At 47.8% G+C, this 23,904-nt stretch overlaps 1 protein-coding gene across 2 annotated transcripts in view; it reads left to right on the top strand.

Moving 5' to 3' along the window:
- LOC116463499 (alpha-2,8-sialyltransferase 8B) overlaps positions 1-23,904 on the top strand; it is a 75,047-nt gene that overhangs the window by 40,005 nt on the left and 11,138 nt on the right. For both annotated transcript variants that reach the window (XM_032146629.2, XM_032146628.2), the window contains 3 exons: positions 324-452; positions 4,670-4,927; positions 10,931-11,224. In XM_032146629.2, coding sequence (XP_032002520.1) covers positions 324-452; positions 4,670-4,927; positions 10,931-11,224 — 681 coding nt within the window. The remainder of the gene's footprint in view (positions 1-323; positions 453-4,669; positions 4,928-10,930; positions 11,225-23,904) is intronic.

Raw genomic sequence — 23,904 nt, 5'->3', positions numbered from 1 at the left:
AAAAAAAAAAAAAAAAGAATTATTACTCTTCTGACAGTGACTGCCAGGTTTTAGCAGGAAAAAAAAAAATCACCAGGGGCAGGGGAAGAAAAATAGGTTTATCACCCTCCTTCCTGTGTCCAAGAATGTACGTAGGTTATACCTGAGGGACAGAGTTTGTGCATTACTGGAAGATAAATAGACTTCCTTCTCTTCTCAGGTAATAACTGCAATTTTGCTCTTCTGAAGAAGTTTACATTCAAGCCCGTACAAAAACAAAACTATTAGACTTGTCATCGGCTTGCTAACACATCATGTCTACCCTCTTTTTTTTTTCCTTCCAGAGCTGAAGTTGTAATAAACGGCTCCTCATCACCAGCTGTTGTTGACAGAAGTAATGAAAGCATCAAGCACAACATCCAGCCAGCCTCGTCCAAATGGAGACATAACCAGACGCTCTCTCTGAGGATCAGGTACTGGTAATTACCTACAGGACAAGAGGTAGACTTGGTCTTCAGCATACACGGGCAAATTGCCGCTCTTCATCATCTAAAGAAGTCAGGACAGAAATAAAATGTTTACCTCCCGCTGAGGCAGGTTTCATCTGTAAGTGATCAATCGGAAATAAAAACCTGAGACAAGCCTAGCGGCCCAGCCTGTGTATGTGGCGACTGGGGCCAGGTGGTGGCAGGAACACCCGCTGAGGTTCTGGGCTCAGAAGCAGCAAACCTTGAGTCTCGGGTCAGCAGCAGAGGGAGCCTGGGCAGTGGAGGCCACAGGTGGCTGCTTCTTCCCAGGCATAAAGGGTCCTTACTTGTCAGTGCCTGCCTGGGATTCACATCCCCTTTCAGTGACAGTCCTCCAGTTTATGCTTGGAGAGCTGCTCCCCCCGCTCAGCCCTGCTCCCCAGCAACATGAAAATGAAAACCTAGAGCTATAGGGGCATCCAGAGAACCCAGGAACTGACATGACACCCGACCAGAAAGCAGAGGTCTGTTTAGCCAGAGAGCAGCTCTCGTCCTGATCTGTGCAGAGTGATGTTTTCAGAGCACTGCAGGCATCATCGGGTAGTGGCAATGGGGAACCGTAGAGAAGGAATTACAACTTCAGCATTTTGGACACTTAGCTTAGATATAGCCACGATTGACCCACCCAATATTTGTAAGTATAATCCAACTATTCAGTTCCAGGCATCTTGCTGGGGTCCCGGGGGTGCTAGCATGAATCAGACATGCTAGGTGGGGACACGAATATAAGCAAAGACAAGACAGTGTGGTGTGACATACACATTAGGTGGTGCTGCATCTTACACATAGATGGAAATAAAGAGGCCATACTGAGCGGAGAGTCATTCATTTTGTAAGAGGACGAGGAAGACTGGCCAGGAAAGGCTGGCCAGGAGCAGTGGGTTTTGAAGGATAATTAGGAGTTCACCGAGCTGCTTCCCACATGCACAGAGTCTATGATCTGGTGCTTGTGGACAGTGCTGCAGGAGCAGGAAGCAGGAGGCAAGGAATAGGGGGGTAAGGTTGGGACGATCGCCAGGACCAGATGGAGAATGCCTTGATGACCATCCCAGGCGATACCATGGGGAGAGAGGAGAGCAGCCGTCAGCAATGTCACCACACAGAGCAGGGAGTTGCCCCCTCCACAAGGCTCACTGTCAAAATGGAAATGCCTCTGCACCCTAGTTCTTGAAGCTTAGTTTTGGGGCCTGTGCAGGGCTGGGGAATTGAAAGGCATGAGCTCTGGGGACCCAGCAGCTGAGAAACCAACTGAAGTAGCTGACTCTCTGCCACCCTGCACTCCTTAGCGCCTCTTCAGAGGCCTCCTGGTGGCCCTCCATCCCCCTCAAGAGCTGCCCCCTTTGATCAGGGGCACCATGGAGTCAGCAACCCCAACTGCATTAGTTCCCTAGGGCTGCTCTAACAAACTACCACCAACGCGGCAGTCTAAAACAACAGAAATTTATTCTTGCACCGCTCTGGATGCCATAATTCTGAACACCCCATTCCAGGCTCCAAGGGAGAACCCATCCTCTTGCCCCTTCAAGCCTCTGGTGGCCGCAGAACTCCAACCCCCGCCTCCATCTTCACGTGGCCCTCTCTGTGCTTCTGTCTTCTCTTCTGTCTCCCATAAGGACACCTGTCATTGTATTTAGGGCCCACCCAGATAATCCAGGATCTAATCTCCAGATCCTTAAGTTAATTACATCTGCAAAGATGCTCTTTTGAAATGTGGTCACAGTCACAGGTTCTAGGGGTTAGGAGGTGGACATATATTTTAGAGGGGGTTGCCATTCTCCCCACTACACCACCGTGAATGAAATCTTCCTGCCAGTATGAGCTACCCATGGTCCCCAATGTCCCTTTCTCCAACCATTGGGTAGAGAAATAGCTCCCCGACCCCTTGTGAAGACGAGAGTGTGTCCTTCATAAAGACCCTGCAAACACAGTCCCCTCAGCAGCAGCAACGTACCTTCACCCAAAGGGAAAAAGAATTTCCTCCAGCTTCAATTAATCACCAAGATTATTCATAATAAAAGATTCTGCAAGTGATTTGGAATGATGTTTAATAATTGATGATAATTTCTCATAATGAGTTAGAAATTAATTCACTCACAGAGGTGTTTATTTATGGGCTTTCTAGGGGCTCTCTTTGTTTTTAAATACTTTGGGGTAAGTAATTGCAAAGGTTTCAGCAATTTCCCAACTATATTAGTTTGTCAAGTCATCTAATCCTTGGTAAAGCACAGTAAATAAAGACAGTGCCTCTGTTTTCCATCAACAGATACGAATTATTCTACAAGGGTGGTTTCCCCTACATGATAGCAAGAGAGGCAGGTCATTAATAAGGAAATACAATGGATGAGAAGCATCGAGCTTACCAAGTGTTCGAGCTGCCCCCTGGCTGCCCTGGAGGCTCTTGAACCTGGACACACATTAAAGTCACCTGGGGAGCTTTTGAGAGCAATGCTGAGACCTGGGCCACTCTCAGAATCAAGATTTCTCACATGTCAGCCTGGAAATTTGAAATACTTAAAGGTTCCCCAAGTGACTGAATGTGCAGCCTACTGGAACATACCATAGGTTGTGAACATCTCAAATCCAGTAGGCTTTCAGGCCTCAGTGTTACTATCTGCGAAATGGGACAGCCATCCTGCAGCGTCTAACATTTGCAAAGTGCATGAAAATTCTGCACCTCCAGGACTCTGAAAACAAAGAACAGCATCTTTGTATCTGTTCTAGATAGGAATTTGCAGCAGAATATGAAATTAATTTCAGCTTATCTAGGTGCCCAATTTCTTTCTCTTTATGACTGGAATCATTTCTTAAAATCTCGGGTAATTTAAACAGTTTTTTTTTTTTTTTTTTTTTTTTGAGATGGAGTCTCGCTCTGTCGCCCAGGCTGGAGTGCAGTGGCGCAATCTCGGCTCACTGCAAGCCCCACCTCCTGGGTTCACGCCATTCTCCTGCCTCAGCCTCTCCGAGTAGCTGGGACTACAGGCGCCCGCCACCACGCCTGGCTAATTTTTTTGTATTTTTAGTAGAGACGGGGTTTCACCGTGGTCTCGATCTCCTGATCTCGTGATCCACCCGCCTCGGCCTCCCAAAGTGCTGGGATTACAAGCGTGAGCCACCGCTCCCAGCCAACAGTTCTTTAAGTAAAACTCCCAGCTAGGATTTTCAGGCTCCTTGGCAGAAGGCTGTGTGTTTCAGGTAAAGCTTTTCTGGCAAGGCCAATAGGGCACCCATCCCTTTCCTGACCCCACTTCATCCTTTCTTTGTGCTTTGCTAGATGACTCGATTCGAGAACTTTCTCTAAATCGAAGCTACCCTAGAGCCTAGAGAGCTGTCCTTCGTTCTGAAACAGCACAAAGGAGCCCTTCTCTGTGGGACCTGGGAGGGGTCCATGTTTACAATCCCCCCATAAACACTAGAGAGCAACTAGAGGGGGGCAGCAAGGGGACGTGCTCCAGCTTGCAGGATGGCAGACCATCCTCTCAGTGTCTCAAAGGCGGAAAATGTCCATACACGTCACGGTATCCATCCCCCCAGAAAGCCCCTTTGCAATGTGCCCAGAGAAACCTTCCGTGGAAGAAAATGGGCCAGGAAGGAGTGAGAGGCGCCTGTCATCTGGCTTTCTGCTCCTAGACAACTTTCTTATCCTTTTTTCAAAATCTAGGAAGCATGGGAGTAACAGAGAAACTGAGATTTTATACCTAGAGAATGGCCCTAAATCCCCTTAAGAGAGTGAGGGTAATGCAAGCTCACCAAATGTCTGGGCGTGCCCCAGACTGTGGGGCTTTCAGGGACATGGGACTTTCAGTGCCTGAGCCAGGCAGTCCTGGGGAAACTGGGGTGGTGGGCCACCCTTCCTTCTGGGGCCCGCTGTGAGGAGCTCACCTCCAGCCCTAATGGAGTGATTTCCCAGGGCAGTTTTCACCTAGCAAAGGAAGAGGGTGTAACTCTGGCAACCCCCATATTGGCCACCACCATAGTTGCTTCTGGGCCACTTCTGGCCATCCCTGCCTGGAACCTGTTCTCGAGGGCATCTGAACTCTCAGCATACTCTGCGTGTTTGCTGGGCCGCAGCCACCCTGCAGGGCGACACTGGATAGGAAAAGCTGGGCTGGCAAAGGGCAGCTGGCACCCTGGAGACTTTCCTCACACATGTTTGGTTTTCACAGGAAGCAAATTTTAAAGTTCTTGGATGCTGAAAAGGACATTTCTGTCCTAAAGGGAACCCTGAAGCCTGGAGATATTATTCATTACATCTTCGATCGAGACAGCACCATGAATGTGTCTCAGAACCTCTACGAGCTCCTCCCCAGGACTTCGCCACTGAAGAACAAGCACTTTGGGACTTGTGCCATCGTGGGCAACTCCGGGGTCTTGCTGAACAGCGGCTGTGGGCAGGAGATTGACGCCCACAGCTTTGTCATCAGGTAATACGCCCCAGCAGGCACTCTGGGGCCAGAGCGGCGGGCAGGCTGTGTTTCAGTGGAGCATTGCCAGCTGTCCCAAGAGATTGAAACAAGAGGCCTTGGCGGAGTTAGCCCCTGCTCTCAACCATGACTGCTCATCAGAATCACTTGGGGAGCTTTGCCTCCAATGTCCCGAATGCACCTCAAACCAATTAAATCAATGGAGGAGAGGGGAAGAGAGGCGTGGCAGGGGTGCAGGCAACCCAGGGAGCGCAGGTCATTCTGATTTACAGCCAAGGTTGAGAATCACTGATCCACAGCAGAGGTGGGCAGATGCTGGCCTGCAGCCTACTTTTGTAAATAAAGTTTGGTTGGAACACAGCCATGCCACCCATTTTCATATCATTGATGGCTGCTGTCTCACTACAAGGAGAGTGGAGTCACTGGGCACGGTTAAGTCATTGGGTGAAATTGCAGAGTCACAACAGAGAGATCATGTCACCTGCAAAGCCAAAAATATCATTATCTGGCCCTTTATAGAAAAAGTTTGCTGATCCCCTGAGGTAGAGCCTGGTACAAAAGGTTGGTAAGAAAATCTCCTGGGCTGGCCAGTTGTTGGTTCAAGTTTCCAAAACTCTTGTAAGTATCTTGGAAGGGGGTGCCCTACTAGTGACTTTATTACCCTGTTCTCAAAATCTGGGAAGTGCGGGAGTAACAGAGAAACTTGAATTTTGTACGTGACTATAATTTTCTCTAAAATATCAGCTCTCGTTTTCCAGTTGCCTGGGACATTTGCACACAAGGTTGCCCATGGCCCTGACACCTGACCCCCAACCCACTACAGTCATGGAAACAAGGCTTTGCTGTCTCCTGGTCAAAATTAGGGCATGCAGAGCCTCGAGTTTCATTCCAGCCGGCTCCCCAGCCCTGGCAGAACTGCAAACGTTCTCATATTTCTGTGGGGACCAACTCGAGGCAAAGACAGCCTTGTCCTGGGGCTTTGGGAAGCCGCCCTACTGTAGAGTTCCCTAAACCTTGGGACATGGGAAGAAACCGTGTCTTTACTCTTGCAGCCTCTGGGATTGAAACGCTACCGCAGCCTGGCAGCCAGAGTTTTGTCATCCTCTGCCAGGTCTGTCTGGGCCTGGCACATCCAACGGCTCAGTCCCTGTTTTTCAAAGCCCTTTAGTCTAAAGACTGGTGGAGGGAGGGTGAGGGGAGGGGAAAGGAAGAAGGAAGTGTGGCAGGTCTGTCTGATTGGAAGCTGGAGAAGGAGTGACGGGTGGGTGTTAAAGGTGAGTGTGTGGGGGCCAAGGCCTCCTCCCAGGGGGTCGGATCCTCTCCAGGAGTGCCCAGCAGTATCGGGGGGTGGGGGGGGCGGCTTTCTGACCTAATGCCACACATGTAAGCCATGCCTCTTCCATTGCCACAAGTCATCGAGTCCCCACAGTGAGTTTTACACACCCCGTGAAGTCCTCACCCAGGAATTTTTAGAGGCAGATTTTGGCCACAGTTTCCTTTTGGGACCTTCCACATAGTCAGCAGTGCGCAGTCCAAAGCTGTGCCTTGGCTCTGCTACCCATTTGTCACAGGACTTGGAGTGTATCTCTCTGCCTTTCTGGGCCTCAGTTTTATCATCTATAAAACGGGCTGGGTGGACTGGCTGGCCTTGAGCTTCTTTCATTATAAATACGGTCTGTTCTCTAGCCCAGGGCTTCTCAGACTTTACCGTGCACAGGAGTCACCTGGGCCTATTGACCCGCAGAGTTTTGGGGTGTAGGGTGGGGCCGGCAACTCAGCATTTCTAACAAGCAACCCAGGGGACGCCACTGCTGGTGTGTGACTGCACGTGGAGGGGCGCAGCTGGGTCGTGCTCTCCCTCACTCCTGGAAGTCATGTCCACACCCATCCACACATACTTGGAAAATATGGATCAAAAATGCCAAGGAGCAAGCTACTCCAAAAAGTGCAGTTGTTCTTTGTCCCTTAGGCCTATGTCCATGGCTCTGAAACTCCCACGTGTCTCTGGGGTGAACCTAAGGGGTGTTTTAGGACAAGATTATGCAGCCCCACTGTGTACAGACTTACGTTTGACATCAGGGACGCGGTACCCAGCAGTGGCACTAGCTCCTCCACCCCGCTGGGACTATTCCTTTGGGTTATTCCCATCTAGGAGTTTATTCCATGCCCTGCACTTGGAAATATCCTACAGGCCGAAGCCCCACACTAACAGTAAAGAGAGCATGATGTTGCAGGCATTAAATGAGACGGCATATGTGAATATGCCTGGGATGGTGTCTCCCACACAACAGGGACACTAAGTGTTAATTCCCCATGGACTCTGTCTCCACTCCACCCACCTCACCCCCAGGTGGTGGGGCTCCTCCAGAGCAGAGTGGCTGTGTCCATCTCTGGGCCTCCAGTACAAGGCTGTGCCAGGCCAGAGGAGGGCCTCCACGTGGCTTTGCTAGAATGGCAGATGCTGTGAAGCTCCTGATAGAGGTTTCTGTCTCTGCCAATCCAAGTCTTCAATCCATTCACCCTGCCTCCTCTGTGGGAGAAACACAAAGACACGCAAGACCTCACCCCCTCTCAGAAAACTCTGGGTGGGAAACACAGGCTTGTAAGTCCTGGTGGGACACGTGGCACGCAAAATGCAACGATCTTGCAAAACCTAAAGCCTCCTAGGGAGTTCAAGGCAGGCTTCCGGCAGAAGCGGCATTGGAGTGTGGCTTGCCTTTGACCAGTGAAAGTGGTGAGGAGGAGGAAACAGCATGAAGAGAGGTGTGGAAGCAAGAAGGCAGATGCATGGATCCAGCAGGGCACTGCTCGAGCAAGCCTCAGCTGCACAAAGTGCTGCTGGGAATGGATGAGGGGCTGGTCCCAGGAGAGCCCCGTGATCCTGCAATGCCAGGCTGAGGACACTGTGTCTATCTGGGATTGTGTGTGCAGAGTACAAGTTCCCAGATGTTTGGGGATCAGAACTTCATTGTGCATGCACACACACAAACACACACGTGCACTTCTTCCATAGGGAGAATCTGATGAACAAATGCCCTTCCATGGATAAACCACATCATCATCACTGTTATCCCTTACCATTTTTTGGCCACTTAGAATGTACCAGGTGCCATTCTATGTACTTCATGTTTATTAACTTACTTAATTCTCACAACTATTCTGTATGGAGTACTCTGTTTTTATCCTGGCTTTGCAGTGAGGAAATTGAGGCAGAGAGAGACAAATGCCACACAGCTAGTGAGGGCTGGAGCCAGGCAGTGGACCGGGTAGTTGGCCTCTAGAGCCTGCCCAAGCTGCCTCTCTCACCCTGCAGAGTACCTTCAATGTGTACCTGTGGTGTGGTGGTTTCTGGAAGGGAGTGACTCCTCTCCTGCCTGGAGCCGAGCCCATCCAGAAGTCACTTTGGGAGGCCTGGCCTACTGTTGGACAAAAGAGAGCCTAGATCAGATTGAACCCCTTCCTAATGCCTCCTTCTCACCTAAATGAAGCAATTCCCATCTGGTGGGGCAGGAAGACATCTAGACAGTCCACTTAGGGCTGAGCTCCCCCAACCCAGCATCCTCACTGAGGCACAGTCATTGGGAAAGCTTGGACTTCACAGCCTATCCCTGCCTCCCTCTTCTTGCGCCTCTGCAGGTAAGGCATGGAGCCCTTACTGTGAGCCGAGTCCTATACTGAGTGAGGGCTGGGGCCTGCCTGCAAGGAGCTCACAGCCCCTGTTCCCATTACCCGCAGCATCTTCCAAGAGGTGGCATCCCGGACTGGTCAACATTGTAGCTGGGAGTATATTTCCTGCTTCACCCTTCTGGGCCACCTCAGGAGCCGCCAGGGTCAGGTGCCACATCCCCTTCACGCTCCTTGCCTCTCTCACAGCCCCTTCTGCCCCATGGTTGGTCCCAGTCCTTCTGAACTGCATGGAGTCCATTTGGCCCTGCTCTCAGGACCCGGAGCTTGGCCTAGAATTGGCCCCAGACCCTCAGGAAAGCCTTGGAAGCCTGGCTCAGCCGGGTTTCAAGGCAATAGGAGTAACTGAGACCTGGGCAGCCCCGCACTGGCTGATGTGCTGCAGTGACACCTCAGTCTCTGAGGCCTGTGGCAAGGGCTCCTGAAGGTGAATTGACCCAGGGCAGTCCTATCCCCTTGCAATGTTTAGCCACAGTCAAAGATACCAAGGCCTAGGGGCAGGGATGGGAAGAGGGGATATTTTAGGGGGTTCAGTCTGAAATCACAAACAGGCTCTTTGAGTCAAATATACCTGATCTTGACTCCTGGTGGTTCCCTGTCTAGCTCTGGGCCTTTGAGCAAGTTGATTCTCACACACTGGGCCTCCATTTCCTCCTTTGTAACAGGAGGGTGATTAAAACTGGGTCACAATAAAATGAGCTGACCTATGTTAAAGGACCAGTCAGTGCCTGGCACACACCAGGGGCTCAAAAAATATTAGTTTTCTTTCTGATTAACCCAGTTTTTCTCCCCAGTTGTTGAAAAAGGAAAGTCCTTGCTTAAAGGGAGAATAAAGGGTGGGTTCCTGGATTTCTTCATTTGATGATGACCTGCGATCCCTTGTCTTCATGTCTCCAGCCTCTATTTTGACACTCTTAACTGGATTTCTCAGACTTATTTTCACTGGTCAAAGGGCTTTTCCACCATTAAATCCTCTGTGCCAGACAGCAGCCAGACCTCCCCTGCAGTGCCCTCTGCTGCCATCCCAGTCCCAGGCACAGGCAGGAAACCCAGGTGTGCACACCCAGGCTGGGTCTCCCACAAGGAAGTCATCAGGTTATATAGCAGAGGCTGCTCACCCAGGCAGCCTGACTTGTCAGCATGAGTTTGCAGTGGCCTCTTAGTTTGGCCTCCAGTACCCAACTCCATCCCCTCCAATCCATACTGCAACTTCATCTCATTGCTTTCTAATTGTGGCCAAAAATTCTAAACCATCCCTGTCACTCTCCTGCTCCAGAACACTCAGTGGCTCCCCATTGCCCTCAGAACCAAGTCCCTGGTACACAGGTCCTTTGATATCTCACTCTGCTTGCCTCCCCAAGCCCATCCCCTCCACACAATATGCTCCAGTCAGACCAAATCACTTGCCTTTCCCTAAACACCCATGCTGTTTCCCACCTCTCTGCCCTTGGATACCTTTCTTGTGCCTACAGTGCTATAGCATGGTATTCCTCAACTGCTTGGCTATAACACTACCTGAAGAGGAAGCGCTTGTGAAAAATAGGTATCAATGCTTAGGTTCACCTGCTGAATCAGAATGTCCAGGCGAGGAACCGCGAGTGCCTGGGGTGATTCTTCTGACTTGGCAAACTGGAGAAGCACTCTTTTCATGTACCTTGTCCACTAATAGACTTCTGCTTAGTGGTCACCACCTCAGGGAAGTCCACCTGACACTCCTCCTTCCCATAAGAATGATGACAACAGTTAGCATTTATCAAGCTCTTATTATATCCAGTAGTGTTCTAAGTACTGGGCATGTAGCAATTCTTTAAATCCTTGGGAGGGATGCTGTTGTGATCTCTATCATAGCTAAAGTAATGGAAGGTCTCAGGAAGCACAGAGAGGTTGAGTAAGTTTCCCGGAATCACACAGGTAGAAAGTGTCAAAGCGAGTTTAGAGCCTGGGAGTCTGCCTTCAGATCCCTCACTCTGTCACCCAATGGGCCAGGTCACTCTTGGCAACAGCATCATCATCTTGTGGGCTGAGGACTGGCTTACTTGCTTCTTTCCTCCTCTCCTAGATCCTGAACTCCAGAAGACAGGCATTTACTTCCACAGGGTCTAGTAAAGTTCTAGGCATACAGTATGAGCTCAGTAAATGTTTGTGGCAGAAAAAGGAGGAGAAAGGATGATGGGAGGGACCTGTGAGTGTGGAGAGATGCCCTGGGTCTTTGTTTGGGGATGAGAAAGAAGCAAGGAGAGGCAAAGGATGGGATCGAGTTAAATAGAAGAAGGGGCCTCAGCTTTCCCAAAAAGATCATGTTGCCTTTTTCTCCGGCAGGTGCAACCTGGCCCCAGTACAGGAGTACGCCCGGGATGTGGGGCTCAAGACAGACCTGGTAACCATGAACCCCTCAGTCATCCAGCGGGCCTTTGAGGACTTGGTCAACGCCACGTGGCGGGAGAAGCTGCTGCAACGGCTGCACAGCCTCAATGGCAGCATCCTGTGGATCCCTGCCTTCATGGCCCGGGGCGGCAAGGAGCGTGTTGAGTGGGTCAACGAGCTTATCCTGAAGCACCACGTCAACGTGCGCACTGCATACCCCTCACTGCGCCTGCTGCACGCCGTTCGCGGGTGAGCGGCCTCCCTAGAGGCCAGTAGGACCGTCACTAAGTGTGGGAGATTCTTGGTAGGCAGTATCCCTTTCCCAGGTGCATTTCCATCCCACCTCCACCACTCACTTGCTGGATGGCCTCAGCAAGTCACCTGGCCTTTCTGAGCCTCCATTCCTTGAGAGATGAGGGAGTTTGGCAAGTGGGTTTCATCTGGAATGCCAATTTCGACCAATGGGTAGTGCCTGCCCAGAGAGCTGAGTTGAGAATGATCCTGGGGGTGGGGCTGTCTCGATGCTCAGTGGGAACAGCTGCCATGAACATGGGAGGAGAGATGGCGGCTGGCAAGTCACATACCATCCCAGGTGTGTGATTTTCAAGAAAATCAGAGTCAGATGCACCTGACTTCAAGTAATTCACCTTAATCTCTTTAAACTGTAGTTGCCTCTTCAGTTAAATATGAGTGGGAATGGTAACATTGGAGGACGTGAAGACTAAATGAGATAATGTATGTGAAATGCCTAGTAAAATTTCAGTAGAAACACTTGATGTTATCATCAATCATCGCCATCTTTATGTCTCAGCACAATATTCTCTAACTCTGCATAGCACATCTTATTGATTGGGCTGAGATCTTCAAAGGAGCATCTCTTAGGATACGTTTTTGTCCACAAGGTCTTCTCTCTAAGATGGAGGGGAACTTTACCTAGGCAATATGAAAGAGATAGGGAGAGTTAAAGCAATGGAATCCACTCTCTTTAAGAAGAGTTTTGATGTAACTAATTAGGTAAGGATTTTCCTGTTTAGGCCTGGATCTCTAATTCCAGGAAAGAGATTCCAAGAATTAAGGAAAACAAATAGGAAATGTTGAGGAGGGTCTGAACTATTCCTATCAAGAAGTCCATGTCAACCTGGATAGCATTCTTAAACAGCCCCAGCCAAACAAGTAGTAGTTCCCAATCTCCTCCTTGTTTCCTCCCATTCATATGACCTGGCATAGATCTCCCTGGCACTTGGATCAGTAAATTGGCTAGGAATTTACTAGTGCCCATTATAGCAGTCACAAGAAAAATAGTTTAATATTAATCATTCATTCACTCTCTTCCAGTTATCTATTGCAGTAAAAATCATCTCATAACTTAGTGGCTTAAAAAAACAACAACATCCATTTTATATTGTTTACAATTTCTGTTGGCTAAGAATCTGAGAAGGGCTCACCTGGATGGTTCTTAGGTCAGGTGCAGTCAGACTGGCTAGAAGTAAAACAGTGGGGGGCTGAAGCAGCTGGGGTTGACCATGCATCTCTCTCTCTCTCTTTATGTTATATTAGGGTTTCTCCAAATGATCTCTCTGCATGGTCTAGATTGGGCTTCCTCATAGCATGGTAGCCTTAGAGTGGTCAGACGTGTACATGGTGGCCCAGGCTCTAGCACAAGTGGTCCAGAGACAAAGGCAGAAGCTGCATCACATTTTAAGACCACATAGTGTCACCTCTATTATCATCTACTAGCCATCTAGTCATTAAATTAGCTTAGAATCAAGGGGAGTAGACATAGACCCTGCCTCTCAATGGGAAAGTGCCAATTTGTGGATATGTTTTAAAACTTACACACATTCATTCCACATATATTTATTGAGTGCTTACTATGCACCAGGCTCTGTTCTAGACACTAAGATACAGTAGTGAATAAAATAAAGATCTCAGATCTCATTAACAATTAAGTTTTCTTATAGGGAAAGATAAATTACAGGTAAACAAATAAATAAGATACTTTTAAATGGTGCTATCAGGAAACTCTTCTCTAGAAAGAAGCTGGTTTGAGCTAAGTCTCAAGGGACAAAACGGCACCAGCTATGTGCAGATCTGGGGTAGGAACCTTCCAGGTGGAGGGAACCTTAAGTGCAAAGGCCTTGAGGTGAGAGGGTGTGTTCAAGGTTCAACCAAGAGACAAATGTGGTTGAAACAGAGTGAGCAAGGAGAAAGGGGAAGGAGATGATGCTGGTGAGAGAGGCAGGGGCTAGAATGCACATATGTTTGCGGGCCACGGTAAAGAGTTTGGGTTTGATTCTAAGTTTGAGGGGCAGTGAAGGAGGTGAGGGAGAAGATCTGAGTTGTGTCTTTAAAAGATCCCTCCAGCAAGAATGAAAGCTGGAATACTTGTTGGGAGGCTGCTGCAATAGCTCTGGCAGGAAATAATGATGGCTTAGACTAGGATTATGGCATGGGATATCTAAGAGTTGGTCAGATTTGCTATAAAATTTTGAGGTAAAGGCAGAAGGATTTGCCAGTGGATCCTATTTAAGGACCATAATGGGGGAGAGAAAGAGAAAAATCCAGGATGACTCTTAGAATTAGAGTTTGAGCAAACAAGCCCAAGCAAACAAGCTCAATATGGCGGTGCCATAGTCTGTGATAGAAGAGCTTAGAGAAGCCCATGCATGTTTGGGGGCATTGTGGAAGGGAGTTCTTTCTTGAGCATATGAAGTGTGAGATGCCTGTTACAAATATATATCCTACCACACTCCTGACCTCCCAGCTTGGGGTCAGGCCCTATACCCAATTGCCCATCCAACCACATGGCAGATCACCAGGCATGTGAGAGAGCCCAGTGTACAGACTCCCCACTGACTGAGGGGCATCAGGATGCTCTTCACTGGGGACTTAGCATAACTCAGTGTGACCGTGGGAAGTCCTCTGAGCCATCCACAAAGGGTTCTTGTCCTCATGAAGGTGACTGTGGTCACCCAAGCCTGTGACCAATACTGGTCTCATTAAGATGGGTATCAACAGGGAAAACCCAATGCCCCCAAGAAAGCCCTAGAGAGACATTCGATAAGGAGCAGCCACATGTGTGTCTGATGGAGCCAGAATGATCCCCATATGGACATGGGGCTCAGTGAGGCTACATACTTTATCCTGGAGGTTGGCCTGTCAGGACCATGTTTTCACTTCATCCCTGTCAGAGTAGGTCTGCACTGGCAACCCTCATCTCGTGGACTGTTTAAATATTAAATATTGTTCCTTCCTAGAAGGAGGAAACTCTTGAGATGGTTCTGGAGTCCTTGGGGATAAGAGGAGAAACACTGCCCTTTGTTAAGGAGAGAAAAAGTCCCTTGAATGGGGAATGGGCAACCACCTGGAAGAAACTGATGCAGCCAGAGCTATTTCCAGCTATAATTGACTCACTTTCATCTGTCAAAATAGCATTAAGCACCAGTAATAAGCCCTTTAAACAAACAGGCTGTTCATCCTGAGACTGCAACATCTTCAGTTGCAGGACCTCCCAGGAGGAAATACTGCAGGAGGTTAGCCTCTGCTTTTAGCAGGGGGAGAATAAGGGGAAAAGGAGGCTTGGAGTGGATTTCTGCCAATGATCCTCTCCCTCCATGGGGCCATTGGAGTTTGTAGGGTGCTGGGTCTAATAGGACACCAATGAAAAGGTAGGGAGCATGTGTCATTAGCCCTTGCCTTGGTGGGACCTTACCTGGTGTTCACTGCAAGTGGAGGAATGGGCTGGGGAGGGATGCAGTACAAAGTCACACAAGAAAAGACCAAGGTATTGTAGAGAGGAAGGCTGAGGAGGAATCCGGCCAAGAGGCACTGTGACCTAGCATCAAAGCCGTGGGCTTTGGCAGTAGCGACACCTCCAAAGGGTCCAGACCCCAACTCCGTGACTGCCTTCCCCAGCTCACCTGCCTTCCCCCAGATCCCCACAGAGGACACATGTAATCAGTCAATCGTGCCTACATGATTGTGGCAGCTGCCACCTGCCACTTGGAGAGCTACAATGTGGGAAAGACATAAGACTTGTCCTATGGACTCAAGAGTTCCAGGGGCTGGAGCCACAAGGAGGAAAGTGCAATAGGCTAAATTTAAGACTGGACTCTGTAGCAGCCAGAGCAGTGGGCTAAGTTAAACCAGTCACTAATGAGTTCTTCACCTTGAAGTCCCAATAATGGACTGCAGTTTGCAAAATAATCTTGTTTCCTTATGTTAAGATGTGTTGCCCAGTAAACCCCCTGTTTACAGGGTATGTGGGGAGGTGTGAATAAACTTTTATTGTGATAAAATATACATAACATAAAATTTACCATTTTAATGATTTTTTTTCTTTTTCAACTTTTATTTTAGATTCAGGGGGTACTTTTGCAAGTTTGTTACCTGGGTATATTGCATGATGCTGAGGTTTGTGATACAAATGATCCCACCACCCAGGTACTAAGCTTAGTACCCAACAGTTTTTCAACCCTTTCCCCATTCCCTTCTTCTCCAGTGTCTATTGTTGCCATCTTTATGTCCATGAATACCCAATGTTTAGCTCCCACTTACAAGTGAGAGCATGTGGCATTTGGTTTTCTATTCCTGTGTTAGTTCACTTAGGATTACAGCCTCTAGTTATTAGATCACTGGGGACACTTACTTGTGAATGGGTACTGTTAATACACCATGCATCCATGTTGTATTCCATGGTGTATATGTACCACATTTTCTTTAGCCAGTCCACCACTGCTGGGCACCTAGGTTGATTCCATGTCCTAGCTATTGTGAATAGTGCTGCTATGAACATGCCAGCGCATGTGTCTTTTGGTAGAATGATTTGTTTTCTTTTGGATACTTATCCAGTAATGGGATTGCTGGGTGGAATGGTAGTTCTACTCTCTTTGCAAAATCTCCAAACAGCTTTTGACAGTGGCTGAACTAACTTACAATCCCACCAACAATATATAAGCATGCTCTTTTCTCCACATCCTCACCAACATCTGTTGTTTTTTGACTTTTTAATAATAGCCATTCTGACTGGTATAAGATGGTATCTCATTGTGGTTTTGATTTGCATTTCTCTGATGATTCATGATGAACAGCATTTTTTCATGTATTTCTTGGCCACTTATCTGTCTTCTTTTGAGAAGTGGCTGTTCCTATCTTTTGCCGATTTTTTAATGGGGTTCTTTTTCTTGTTGAGTTGTTTAAGTTCCCTATAGATTCTGGACATTAGACCTTTGTCGGATGTATAGTTTGTGAATATTTTCTCCCATTCTGTAGGTTGTCTGCATTTTAAGCATTGTTAATTGTACATTTCACTTAGAAGAAATTCACTCTTAGAAGAAAACTTAGGAGAAGTTTTTCATCACCTTGTGTTTGGCAATGGTCTTTTAAGTATGACACCAAAAGTATAGGCAATGAAAGAAAAAGGTAGATAAATTGGACTACCTAGAAATGTAAAACATTTGTGCATCAAAGGACAATCTATCAAGACAACTCATATAATTAGAGAAAAGACTTACAAATACTATACCTGATAAGGGATTAACATCCAGGATATGTGAAGAACTCTTACAACTCAACAACAAAAAACCGAAATAACTCAATTCAAAAATGGGCAAAAGACTTGGAATGGACATTTCTCCAAAGAAAATATACAAATGGCCAATAAGTACATGGCAAGATGCTCCACTGATCGTGAGGGAAATACAAATTAAATACATGAATGTATTAGTCCATTTTCACACTGCTATAAAGAAATACCTGAGACTAGGTAATTTATAAAGAAAAGAGGTTTAATTGGCTCACAGCTCTGCAGGCTCTCCAGGAATCACAGTGGCTTCGGCTTCTGGGGAGACCTTAGGAAGCTTCCAGTTCTGACAGAAGGCAAAGGGAGAGTGAGGCGTCTCACATGGCAGGAGCAAGAGAAAGAGGGAGGTGCTGCACACTTTTAAACAACCAGATCTTATGAGAACTCACTCATTATCATGAGGACAGCATCCACTGGATGGTGCTAACCCATTCACAAGAACTTGTGATGATCTGATTACCTCCCACCAGGTCCCACCTCCAACATTAGGGGTTACAAAATTGGACATGAGATTTGGTGGGGACACAGATCCAAACCATATCAATGCGATATCACTTCATACCCTCTAGCATGGCTATTAGTAAACACACATACACACACACAGAAAATAACAGGTGTTGGTGAGGATGTGGAGAAATAGGAACCCTTCTGCTTTGCTGGTGGGAATTTCACATGAGAATTCACTTTTAGGGCAGTGACCAGTGGTCAGTATAGTCATTTCACATCTGGACGTAAGTCAGCTACCTTGACAAAGCATTTCATGGGCAACTTGGACTTGATGGACAGTTTAGGGAATTGAAGGGGACAAACGTTAACTTGTTACCTTCATTTTGTTACCTTCATTTTGCAAAAGAGGAACTTAATGCTCGGACAAGTTAGGTCATTTGTATGAAGCCACCCAGCATCTAAATGGCACAACCAGGAACTGAACTGCATTCTCTCACTCTAATGTGGTGCACCAGGTGCAGCAGAAATTTGCACTCATTTAGTACTGGGCTAGGGACAGGGATGACAATGAGCTGAGTCAGCCAGGAGCTGCCACACTGGAGAAGGGGTGTTAGAAGGCCACAGCAGGTAGCAACGCATCAAGGCTACACAGGCACACTGCAGTTGTTCAGAGCCTGGGGCAGCACCTTATCAGGGAGAACAAGCTGAAAGGTCAGAGTTCCTCAGCATCCCATCAAACACCAGCCAGCACCCAGGCATGACACAGTTGTGCTGAAACCGCAGTTGAGGCTCTCCATGCCACTTGCCCTTGAATGTGCCTTTGGTTTCGCTCTTCTCAATTTGTTTGGCTGCCCCTTCACAACAAAGGCATTTTTCAGAAGAAAGCAGACATCCTTGGGTGGTGACTCAGAAAGGCTCAGAAATGCAGTCACACATTCTGCATGCCGCTCTCGATGGCTTGCCACAGGACATGTAGGAAAACAGCTGACGGGCACATACTCCCATAGTGAACGCATTCACTTACATGCCGCACGCCATGCTAAGCATTATCTCATGTCATGACAGGACTACTGCCATTAAAAGATAGGAAAACTGAGCCTCAAGGAGTAACTTGCACAAGATCCCACGGCTGGTTAGGGACAGATCCAGGTCTCCTCCCTGCTCCTGATCACCATCCATTTGCCCCTATTACACATAACTAGGAAATAGTGATGGCACCCTAGAGAATCATGTCAGGAAGGCCAAAGCCAGGATGGGTTTCAGTTTATGAAAATATTAAGAAAAACAGAAAAGTCTTTTTATGTTTCAAGTAAGAACCAAAGGTTAGGAGCAGAGGGCATAGGGGCTACAAAGGGCAAACGTATAATGAACTCCTCAACTCCTATATCTGTCTTTTCAGCAAAGATGAGTCTCTTACTCGGATAGGGGAATGGGGCCTTTGGGCTCTTTACTGACAGTCCCACTTTACTGCTCTAAAGTAGTGGTTCTTAACATTCATGGTCCCCAGACCAGCTGCATCAGCATCACTGGGAACTTGTTAGAGATGCAAATTCTCAGGCCCACCCCAGACCTGGTGAATCAGAAACTCTAGGAGTGGAGCCCGACAATCTGTGTTTCAACAGTGCTCCAAGTAATTTGGATGCACAGCATAAGTTTGAGAACCACTGCTATCCACAGAGTCAAAACCAATGAACCTCCCAGGGGCAAACTTGCAGTCAGACCACTGAGCACCTGGCCATGATTTTCTCCAAATCTTGCAGAATTAGAGAAGGGAATCAGGGACAGGAAATCTCTGTCCCAATTTTCTAAACATGAGGAAAGGACGAACAATGGTGAGCTTAATGTCAATACCAAGCCAGAGTTTCAAATAGGTTACCAATCCCATGGCTGATGAATGCTTAAAGATGGAGAAGTAAAACTGGAAGATACCTGGGCATACTATTCTGATGTTCCTTTGTGAGGCAGGCAGCAGAGGGGATGAGTATAGTATAGACCAGGGATCAGTATAGTCATTTCACATCTGGACATAAGTCAGCTACCTTGACAAAGCATTTCATGGGCAACTTGAACTTGATGGACAGTTTAGGGAATCGAAGGGGACAAATGTTAACTTCTCGGAACAACCTGATAAGATAGATATTATTTTCCTCTCCTTTCTACTCATAAGGAAACTAAGGCTCACAAATGCAAAGTAAATTGCCCAAATGGAATTTACAGAACATCAACATATGAGTTTGGGGGAAAGGGGAAATTCAACCCATAACAGCTGGGTTAGATGGCCTCCCTTCCCACGCTGAGATTCTCTCATTCAACACATCTGAGTCTCTGCCCCCACAGTGTACTTACGAAGTTTCTGCCTATCTGAGGCAGTGAGCAGAGAAAGGGGAGCCTGTTTCTGAAACCCAAGCAGAAGGCCTGCCCTTCTGTAAATTGCAGATGAGGAGAGGAAGGAAGCTAGGATTCAAATCCACATATATAGGTGTCAGTGATCTCTACTATCTCCACTGTGACCTCCTTGTATCCTTGACAGATAGTTTAACCACTATCTGCTGACCATTGACACCCAAAGGATGCTAATTAGATTAATGTGGACCACAGAGAGACCCCTCTGAACCAGCCACGGGGCTTGGTCTCTGTCCCCATTTTTACCAATAACTTAAACGACAGCATCAGTGGTCTGCTTAGCACATTCACTGGTGATGTGACTTTTGGGGGATTCTCCATATTTGGGGTCTCAGAAGTAGAACCAAATCAATCAAAGAGGAAAAAATTTGACATGGACAAATGCAAGATTCTGTACTTAGGTTCAAAACATGTGTACAAGTACAGAGAGATGAACAGCAGCAACCATCAGTGGGTGTGTGGTTGCTCAAAAGGATAACATGGTCTTGGGTCACAGCAATGAATGGATAGCATCTCTAAGAGTCGCGGAGGTTGGTGATGGCCTTGCTTTTCTCTGCCTGGCCAGATCCCACTTAGAGAATCACATTTTTCTTTAGGTGCCAGGCCAGAGAGGGGCCACAGTGGCAGAGAAATTTGGAAGCTCAGAGGTTTTGAGAGAGAAGGTTCCAAGGAACAAGAGAGTTTTATTTACTCAGCAAATACTCATTAGGCACCAATAGGCTCCAGGCCTGTGCTGGGGGAATAAAAAAGTCAATAGAACAAGGTTCCTGCCCTCCAGTGGCTCATAGATTTGGTCTGTGAGGCTCCAGGTGTAGAACTAGGGTTGGGGGACGAAGCCAGATTCCATCCAGACATTGGGAAGAATATTCCAACAAATAAGATCATCTGAAATAGGCTTGGCTGCCTCTCAGGAGGTGGTGAGTTCAACATCTTTGGAGATGTTCAGGCAGCAGCGAACCCCTCATTACTGGGATGGTGGAGAGGAAATCCCTGTCATACAGAGTTGGCAGATTAGCTCGCTAATCAGGGCTACCATGACAACGTCTCACAGACTGGGTGGTTTAACCAACAGAATGTATTATCTCGCAGTTCTAGAGGCTGGAAGTTCAAAACTCAGGGATCAGCGTGGTTGGTCCCATCTGAGGGCTGTGAGGGAAGGATCTGCACCAGACCTCTCACTTTGGCTTGTAGATCGCCATCTTCTTGTTCCCATGGCCTTCTACCTGTATGCCGGTTTCCAAATCCCCCCTCATTGCAAGGACATCAGTCATATTGGATTAAGGCCCACCCTAGTGACCTAATTTTAACTTGATTACTTCTGTGAATATCCTCCCTCCAAATACAGTCACATTCCAAGGTACTGGGGGTTAAAACATCGCCATATGAGTTTGGGGGAAAGGAGAAATTCAACCCATAACAGCAGGGTTAGATGGCCTCCCTTCCTACTCTGAGATTCTCTCATTCAGCACATCTGAGTCTCTGCCCCCACAGTGGACTTACAAAAATTTCTGCCCATCTGAGGCAGTGAGTAGGCAGAGGGGAGCATGTTTCTGAAACCCAAGCAGAAGGCCTATCCTGCTCTCACCAGCAGCTGGCAGGGCCCAGCCTCTGGTGCCAACAAGGTGGGCTTCAGCGGCCCCAACCTGAGCAGCTCACCCAGGGGCCCCTGGCTCTGCTGGCCTGTGGGGTGGCACGGAGCCCTGGCTGGCTGTTGGCTAGGAAGGTGAGCAATGGAGTGGAAGGACACGGAGGCAATTGAGTATGGCCTCAGGCAGCTGGTGGTGAATGGCTCTAATTTAATTACAACATCGAAGGAGGCTGCGACCCACAGAGTGGGTGGCCCCTCAGGCAGGAAAGCAGCCCACTGAGCTGGTGCAGACAAGGCCTGTGAATTGGTGCTTAATTAGGCACCAGGAGCCCAATTAAGGCTTTAGGATGGCACTGATTCAGCTTGCCTCTGGCCAGGGCCAGAGGGGCCAGGTCAGCAAAGCAAGCCCCGCTGCAGAGACTGGAGGGCCCAAGGTGAGAGAAGAGTAAGCAAGGTGCAAAAAGATAGGGAGAGACCAGACAGGTTGCTGGTGGCTCCTCCCAGACAGGACCATGGCAATCCAGAGAGTGTGTCCCTAGGGCTGGTCCCTTCCCTGTGCTGGTCCCAGTCTCCTCTGGTTGACAGAGGGTGAGGTGAACTAGATTCACCTTTTTGGAAGTGTGCTCCATGAAAGAGAAAAGGAGGGAGGTCTGTGGTATTAAGGCATAGGTGGCTCCCGGCATTTGTGTGTAATGGATTCTCTCTCTCTCCAATTTTTTTTTTTTAAATAGCAATGCATATAGTGAAAAGAAATCCAAATTGGATTAAAGGATTTAAAGTAAAAAGCAAACTCCACTCCACACCCCCTGTCCTCCTCCACAGAAGCAACCTGTTAAACTGGCTTTTTGTGTGTGTATCCTTCCAAAAATACCCCCTTTTTACACATACGGAACATGTTTTAAGTACTGCACCTTGTTAAATTCTGGAAAGTATTCCATATTGACACACACCACCTCATTCTCCTTCACAGCTGCCTGGCAGTCCACTGTGTGTCTGGACCATAATTTATGGAAGCAGAAGCCATTGGTGGGCATTGAGGGTGTTTCCAATTTTTTGCCAGTATAATCAATGCTACATCGATCACCCTTGTGCTGATATCTGCAAACATATGCACATCCATAGGTTTGCTTTTCAGAAGTCTTTGCCAATTTGCATTGTTAATTTTTATAGTTACTGCCAATTACCCTCCCTAGAGGTAGGTATCGATTCACATCCTCACCTACAATTATTGAAAATACCTGTTTTCTCTTAACCTCACCAATGGGTGTATTATCAGCATTAGTTATATTTACCAATCCAATGAAAAGTGGTATCTGATTGTTGTTTGAAATTGGATTCCTTTGATTATGAATGAGATTGAATATAATTTTGTTTCTTTGGAGTGGCATTGATTAAAACTCCAGAATCTAGCCGGAAGGCTTAAGCCCCCAAGAAATGGTCTTGCTGGACCTCCTGCTGGGCCACAGGGGACAGAGGTGATACCTGGGCATGAGCAGCAGTCTCACCACTCCTGGCGGGGCCCGCCATGTAGCAGGAAAAACCCCCAGTGCCATACTTTTCTCCTTCCTTTTGGTAACTTGCTGTCTAGGATGGTGTGAGCCTGCCTTTCCCATGTGCAGTCCTGGCAGCCGCCTAAAAGGGCTTGCAGTGAAGCTGGGGTCATTTATCTCCCCTGATAATGTCCCCAGAATGAGCCTCTAGCCTCTGCTTGCTGCTTTTCATTCACTGCTTTATTAAAGATTTGTGAGGTGCCCACTTTATACATGTGCCATGCTAGGATCTGGAGTTATACAGAAGCAAGAAGTCAGTACACTTACGTATACAATTTAAAACTGTAGGGAAGGAAAAGACAAGTAAACAAGTAATTTCAGTGTAGCGTGATAGGTGCTTCGATAGGGGAAGAACAACATACTGGACACGAAACCATCCAGGGAGGTCCAGGAGGCTTCCTGCAGGAAGTGGCTTCAAAGCCAAGACCATAAGAAGGGACTGCTAGCCAGGACCACATAAGACGTGTCGTGGAAGAAACCAAGATGTTCCTCTTGGCAATGTGGCTGTGCACACTGGGTACTGGGAGAGATGTGCAGGCTCAGATCCCAAGGGCCTCACAAGCCCAGTGGAGGCCATCAGGTTTTATCCTGTGGACTCCAGGAGTCATTGGAGAGTTTTCAGTGGCATGTCCATATTTGACGCTAGCCTGGCTTACTTGAGCGAGAGTGTTGGCTTAGGCAGGCACGGAGGCCTGGGGATCTGGAATTACACTCAGCATCCCCATGGCTTGATCAACCTTTCCCAACAGCCCCGAATTCTGAGACAAAATCCTCAGCTCTCCAATACTGCAGAGATGGCGTCTCATTCTGAGATATCCTGCAACACACCAGAGCCCTCAACAGTGTTCCCAAGGAAAGGACAGCCGTGGGCTGTTAGGGCCCCTGGATCAGGGCTGAGGCTGCCAATGCAGAGGACAGGAGACCAGGAGCCCGAAAGTTCTGTTCCCAGCTTTGCTGCTGATCTTTCTCAAAGCATCCCTGAGTCTCCCTTGGTGACCACCTGTGAGGCATTCCTGCTCCTTAGGGACGTCATCAGCTTTACCCCACAGTGCTTTTAGCTTCTTGGAGAAAGCCCTTTTGGTCCCCTTTTCCAACAGTGACAGCCACTATTCTTTCCACATACCCAGCCCAGGAACCCAGGGAAAAAGACGAATGTGCTTTGGAGATGATTTTGGCAATCCTCGTTGATTGCTCTCCGTGCTCATAAAATATGGTGCTTCATTGTCATGGCAATTGGGGTAGCCAATTTGAAAAATAGTTACTGCCTTCTTGGAGATTACTTTGGCTTCTAATTAAAATCTCAAGACTGGGATATTAAAGGTGCATTGTCAATACAACGTCCCGGATGCACCCAGCTAAC

This window comes from Hylobates moloch, unplaced genomic scaffold (assembly GCF_009828535.3).
Source record: "Hylobates moloch isolate HMO894 unplaced genomic scaffold, HMol_V3 SCAFFOLD_39, whole genome shotgun sequence".
Lineage (NCBI taxonomy): Eukaryota > Metazoa > Chordata > Mammalia > Primates > Hylobatidae > Hylobates > Hylobates moloch.
Note: the sequence above shows the minus strand (reverse complement) of the source record. Positions and strands in the feature narration are given on the sequence as shown.